At 37.1% G+C, this 6,748-nt stretch overlaps 1 protein-coding gene across 2 annotated transcripts; it reads left to right on the forward strand.

Annotated features, from left to right (window-relative positions):
• Positions 1–559: 559 nt before the first annotated feature.
• On the forward strand, positions 560–5,886 carry LOC103720794 (probable E3 ubiquitin-protein ligase ARI1). Of its 2 annotated transcripts, XM_039114335.1 has the most exons (7): positions 560–996; positions 1,273–1,305; positions 1,427–1,706; positions 2,415–2,895; positions 4,759–4,846; positions 4,928–5,301; positions 5,375–5,886. In XM_039114335.1, exons 1-7 carry the CDS (start codon positions 859–861, stop codon positions 5,541–5,543), a joined length of 1,563 nt encoding a protein of 520 aa, XP_038970263.1. In that variant the 5' UTR covers positions 560–858; the 3' UTR covers positions 5,544–5,886. The 2 variants fall into 2 exon arrangements, with proteins under 2 accessions (XP_038970263.1, XP_038970262.1); XM_039114334.1 differs by having other exon boundaries at positions 4,759–5,301.
• Positions 5,887–6,748: the final 862 nt, after the last annotated feature.

The following is a 6,748-nucleotide window of genomic DNA, read 5'->3' on the forward strand; positions in this document are numbered from 1 at the left end:
AAATAAAACCAACTAAGATAAATCAATCCAGCTACAACGAAACTGGATGGACCGTCCTCCTGCGACCACTGTGGCCCTGCGTAACAGACGGTCCGGTACTGGTGTCCGCACTAATTCTTTTTCAAATATGGTCAGCTTTTGATATAAATCCGAGATAGCATTTGAGCCTTGTCTCCATCTGCACTTGATGAAGGATCAATGTGAGGTTGGAAACGAGAGTTACAACCATCCAACACCAAAGACATAATTTTTCGGCGGGATGGTCTTCACGCTAAGCACGTCTACAGAGAGGCCAACAGGACTATAGACTGTATAGCTTAGTAGATGGCCATCCATTCTGAAAACGTCCTTTAAGAGCTTCCGGATATGTTGTATTTTGATCTTTTTGGATGTATTCATACTAAAATTATATGTATGGAAATATATAAAGATTGATTGTTACTCGCGATCTTGATACTAAAAGAGCACTGTTTTGAGTAAACGTTCCCGAACGAGCGCCGAAAAATAAGGAAAAAGAAAGCGCCGAAACGGTTTTTTTATTATTTACTTATTTTGGTTTCCACCAAACTAAGTAAATAACACACATCGACGGACGAGATTTATTGGCAAACCGAATCTACGGTCAGTACGAAAAACCAGTATTCCTATAATCCCTTCCACTCCTACGAGTAAATCTCGAACCCCGATTCCTTAGCCTTAAATCAGGGTCGTCGAAGCAGACGAAGTCGGTCACGTCGTTTTCCCCCGGATTCCATTCGCGGTCAACTTTCAATAGAATTCGTTCTCCTCGAATCGTCACCAAACAAATTCCATCGAACTTCGCTAGACTTCTCTAATCTCTTCGCAGTTTTTGCTCTAATGGCGGATGATGACTATGGTAAGTCTTCAAGCGATGTCGAGGAGTACTCTAGTGAAGAGGACGACGCTGTGGAGGAGAGCATCCTCGATAGACTTGAAGAAAAGCCCCAGGAGGACGAGAAGCGGTCCTTCTCTTCGGTATGAGATCGTTTTCTTCTGTGTCAACTCTCGTACTCTGTTTGGCTGAACTAGGGTTTTATCTTTGTGGATTCCTTAGTTTCATGATGCTTTAGTCATGAAAAAAAATGTTCTTCTTCCTCAATTTTGATTCTGATATGAACAAATTTCGATCATTAACGAATCGGTCATCATCTCTAATAGTCTGGTATTTCCTTTTCTTCCGGTTTTATTTTCTTGGATATGTCTTCGTTTGGTGAACTGAATTTTGCATTATTGCTTGTCGGCGATTTGCAGATCATCACAAGAGAGTCACTTTTGGCAGCACAGGTAGCTCGCTTTGCTCCATATACTGATACTGATGGTTCTTGACGAAATCTATGAAAAAAATGATGCAATTGTTGTTGTTATTTTAATTTTTTTTGTTTGTTTGTTGTTGTTGTGTGTGTAGAAGGAGGATTTGCAGAAGGTGATGGATTTTTTGGCCGTAAGTGAGCAACATGCAAGGACTCTGCTAATCCATAACCGATGGAATGTGGAGAGAGTATTTGAGTTGCTCGAAAGAAAGGAAAGAGAAAGGCTGCTTTGCGAAGCAGGGGTTCTCATCGCGGAGAACGAAGGTCTTGACTTGTGGAAGTCCTCGAGCGCCATTACATGTAATATCTGCTTTGAGGATGTTGCTCCTAATGCAGCCACTGCAATGGGCTGCGGACACTGTTATTGCAATGATTGTAAGTCTTCTTAACATCTCGAGCATCATTATGTAATTTAGTGAGAAATAGCTTGTCTTTCTTGCTCTTGTTTCTGCGCCTATAGTTACAGACTTGTTTCAGCTCTCATATACGAAGAAAACTAGAATATTTTAGTGACTTCTTGAATTGCTATTTCAGCTATAAGATAATGTCACTGGAAGCCTTGTCGCAACGTTTCCAAATTATTGAGATGATTTCAGATCTTTCTCGAATTCTTCCTTACACTATCCATTATTATGCAATCAAAAGCTAATATTTATTGTTTGGTTACCAACGAACCTCCATATATTTTACAAGTTGCCACGAAGAGTCCACAAGTTGTTCCTGATTCTTTTCCCCGATAATATAGTCAGTCCCTATTCTTTTTTTCTCCTCCTGTCATGTTCTTCATTCTATTCCTTTTTCCATAGCTTTTAACATTTAGCTTTTCTTGAGCTCCTTGTGATATTTTGCTTGATTACCAAATTTTTTCCTTTAAAAAAAAATCCTGAGATGGTAATCATGGGTATTAATAGCTCCTTTCTGGGGTCCCCATTAATCGATATGTGTGTGTATATATCCATTGTAGTTAGCCATATATGATCATGACACGATACCCAGCTCTTTGTTTCTTTTCAGAACCGTTATACCATTTTATCTTCTGTTTGCAATTAATCAAATAGCTGATCACATTCACTTCTTGCTTAGGTTGGACTGAACATTTTATTGTCAAGATAAATGATGGACAAAGCCGGCGCATTAGGTGCATGGCCCCAAAGTGCAAAGCTATTTGTGACGAAGCCATCATTAGGAATCTAGTCAGTGAAAAGTACCCAGATATTGCAGACCGCTTTAATTGTTTTCTTCTTGAATCTTACATTGAAGATAATGATATGATTAAATGGTGCCCAAGCATACCACATTGTGGAAATGCAATACGTGTTGAGGGTGATATTTATTGCGAGGTTGAGTGTTCATGTGGGCTCAACTTCTGTTTCAATTGCTTATTAGAAGCACACTCGCCTTGTTCATGCTTGATGTGGGAGCTTTGGATCAAGAAATGCAATGATGATTTGGAGAATATAAATTGGTTCAGAGCTAATACAAAGCACTGCCCAAAATGTTACAAGCCTGTGGAAAAGGATGGTGGTTGCAATCTTGTGACATGTGTCTGTGGACAACATTTCTGGTGAGAACCATTACTGTGATTTTTTTTTTTAAGAAATATTTCCTGTAGATGTTTTCAGTGGATTATTCGCCAGTTAGCCTGTTCCATTTTTATAATTGACATTCTAGCTTCTATTGTTGTTGTATATTTGTAGTTTTAAAACTTTTCCCTGATGGATCAGAAACAACAACCTACTAAAGGATGTGGCCTGCTTTATTCCAAGACTACCCATTCTGATGATGTCTTGGAATGGTAGTGGCTAATCACTCTCTTCATTATGTAACTGATAGATTGATGAGTATTCACTGGCTTAAGCCTTACAATTCTGACAAGTCCTTATTGAGAAAACAAATGGTATTATTATTTTATCTGGCTAACAATTACTTATTCTATAATTAATTAGGAGATCTGGACAGAAAATTATAATAGATTTTTTGACTGATTTTATGTCTATTGAGATGTATGTCAAATTTTGTTTTCTTAACACTTCCGTGGAGGCAGAGTTCCACATCTTTGAGTGACTGGAGTGAAGTTCTGTAAGATTATGTGCTTCAGTGCAAGTCCAAAATCAGAGTGTTAGCTTCTCTTGGGTTAAAATTCAAATCAGTTATCATGGTAATTCACATTGTAATTCCAGTCCTCAGGTAGCTGTGGGCATAGTGAGAAATCTTGTTGTTAGAAAACACTTACAGATTTTACTTAGATATATACTGAACATAGGAATGCTGGTAGGAGGGTGGGGGGTGGGGGAATGGGAGAGAGAGAGAGAGAGAGAATTTGGCATATTCTTGCATATACCATGACATTGTCCGATACATTGTTGCTATATGTGGCTTGCTGGGTTGTAGCATAAGCTGTCAACCTTGATAAAAAAGAGCTCAAAAATTTAGTTGTGCAACTTCAGACAAGCCTTAAATCATGAAATTGATATTTTCCATTTTGAGTAGAACAAGTCGACATTTGTCAATCTCTACCATCTTAAATATCTTTCATTTTTGATACTTCATGCTTCTCCTCTTAATGATCAAATATGTTCTAAAGTTTCATCTCTTAAATCAAAACTCAAAACTTCAAGGAACTAAAATCATTATATTGGAATTAAACCTCCAAAGCTCAAATGCACCCTGCTAGAAAAGGCAGCAATACAGATTGGCCTTTGTTCTGAAAGTAGGAGCCTGTGAGGTTGCTGCGACTAATTGGTATTACCAAAATTTTTTTGTTTGATTGTCAACTCGGATTGGGTTATCTAGAAACAACTCTTTCATTGCTTTATAAAACCTCATATTAGTATCACATCAAAGTTAAAATTTTGCTGCTTGTTTTTTTTTTTATTTGTTTAACAATCAATATGTTCCAGAGAACACCGAATCTTTAGATTATAGTGTAATACGACAATCACCTTCTCCCAGCATATTGCTGCTCTAGTCAGATTCTTCTTGATGTAACCCATGGATTTTGATTTTTAAAATATGGTTGCCGGCACAGGCTGCACAACTAATTAAGATAAGGGAGTAATAGGTTGACCAGATTCCCTGTTGATTGATTTGATACTCAATTAGATTTCTTTTAATTGCAAAGAAGAATAGCCTTAAGATCTCAGAATAATGATATTATATAAGAGAAAGTTGGAGATGATATACGGCCATCTGAAGGATGCTTGCATTTAGAAGAAATGGTGACCGAGCTATGTCTAATGTTTAAAAAATGCCTGAAACTTCAAAAGACGTTTAAAGATGGTTTCTCTTATGAAATTATATGCTAATATTCCTTAGAAGTGCATTTGTTCTTCCTTCTATACATAGAATGAGAAGTCTTCAATTTTCCTATTTAACAATTGCTAATATATAGAACTATACTAACTATAATTTCATTGCTGTCATACAGTTGGTTATGTGGTGGTGCTACTGGGTTTCGTCATTCATGGAACAGGATAGCTGACCACAGCTGTGATGGCTTCAAAGAAGAGAAGAATGTAGGGACTGCAAGGCGAAACATTTGTCAATATATGCACTATTACAATAGATATAAATACCACACAGATTCTATTGTGCAGGAAAACAGACTTATGGAAACTATTAAGGAAAGCATGCGTTTATTAGAAAATAAGCAGTCTGGTATCAAAAATTTCAGCTGGGTGCTGAATGGATTGCATATACTCCTTGGGTCAAGGCGTTTTCTTTCACATTCATATCCATTTGCCTTCTACATGTTTGGAGATGAACTCTTCAAGGATGAGATATCATTACAGGAAAGGGAAATCAAACAAGATCTATTTGAAGACCAGCAACAACAACTAGAATCCTATGTAGATATTCTGTCTATTTTTCTAGACAACGAATTTCATAAACTCACTGATGAAGAGCTTATCAACACAAGGGCGCGAATCATCAACCTGTCTCAGATTGTCGATAATCTTTGCAAAGAAATGTAAGTTGGCACTTTGAGTATTTTTATGAATTGGTTAAATTTTTAACCTGCACTGAAGCTATAATACTTGCAGGTATAAATGCATCGAGAATAAGTTATTGTATCCCCTCAAATGTCCAGTCTCGATTGCTCCATACAATTCTGCGGGGCTTAAGGGGGCATCAGAACTCAGCAAACAGGATTCAACTATTGATGGAGCTAGTGATAAAAGATCTTCCACTAATAGCTCATATATTCGTTAACAATTTAATCATGTGAAGTTGCCCTACTTTGTTCAGTCATCCTTTGGCCCTTCTCCTTTTGTGTTCTTTAATTCCATTTGGAATTTTGGTTCAAAATATCTACCTTGATTCTGCCTTCTGTTCTCTAGCGTGGAAGTGAAATTTAAGGATCTTGTGACCATGATGGATGTTCTTGTAGAAGAGTGTCAGGAAATGGAGATGCTGTTCTTTTGGATCTCAATGTGCCTCTTGGCATGATTCTCGAGAATTGGATCCAAATCATATTTATCATTTTTTTAACATACAGTTGTAACTGCTACAGTTTCACTTCATAGTCCTGTGCATGCCCACACTTTTTTTTTGCGAGTCTTATACTGATGACCTGGGAAATGAACATATAGGAGACAACATTCTTAAAATAAAGTTATCGCTTCCTACTGCACATGGCTTCATTTCAGACTTTGTACAGTTTGCTCTTGCTAAGTAAAATTAACGAGGTCTCTTTTATATGTTGCGAAGCTTTTACTTTGTAATGAGTGCCTGAATTTGAAACCATTCTTGTTGGAGGAGCACTTTCTGACCATTGGATTGTAGTTTTGTGGTAAATTTGGAGCATGCTATTGAATTACTAAAATACTCTGCAAGATTTCATTATCTTAATGAAGAATTTTATGTTTTCTCCTCCTCTCGAGAGGGAAAAGGGAAAAACAAAATTGATAACCTTTTCTCCTATACTCTATGTTTGATATCCCAGGCAAGCTTCTGTAACAGTAAAGGCTTTGCGTCTGTTTTACTACTTTGCTGTTCCTTACTATAGAAATGGTAATCATTTTTAAGTTCCACAATGTGCTCTTGCTCTCAGAGCCTCTGAAAAAATTGGAGGTACTGGTCCCATATCTGGTTTCTAGTTGGAAAAACATAACTTAGTTTTCAGAGATTTAAAAGTTTGGTGACAAGTTCTATTTAAAACTTAAAACCTAGGATGCGTGGAAAACCAAACCTATTTCTGTTTCCTTTCTTTTCTAATATTGTGTGGTGCAAGAGAAGAAAAATTGATTTTAGGTAATAGCAAACAACTTGCTCAACAAATTTCTTCAAGTTTCTTCTTGTTGCTGTGGAGGACCTGATCTCCCCTGCTCTCTTATACCTTTGGTCACTTGACTGTGAAGATAAATCAATTTCTAATCTATATTAAGTGAGAGCACAGGGTTTCAACTTCAAGCATA

Source organism: Phoenix dactylifera, chromosome 16 (assembly GCF_009389715.1).
Source record: "Phoenix dactylifera cultivar Barhee BC4 chromosome 16, palm_55x_up_171113_PBpolish2nd_filt_p, whole genome shotgun sequence".
NCBI classification, from domain to species: domain Eukaryota; kingdom Viridiplantae; phylum Streptophyta; class Magnoliopsida; order Arecales; family Arecaceae; genus Phoenix; species Phoenix dactylifera.

Excerpts from the sequence above, each read along its gene's own strand:
- LOC103720794 (XM_039114334.1), top strand. The coding sequence starts at position 859 with ATGGCGGATGATGACTATGGTAAGTCTTCAAGCGATGTCGAGGAGTAC. Across the intron at positions 997-1,272 it reads AGAAGCGGTCCTTCTCTTCG|ATCATCACAAGAGAGTCACT; the intron begins GTATGAGATCGT and ends GGCGATTTGCAG. Across the intron at positions 5,302-5,374 it reads GATAATCTTTGCAAAGAAAT|GTATAAATGCATCGAGAATA; the intron begins GTAAGTTGGCAC and ends TAATACTTGCAG.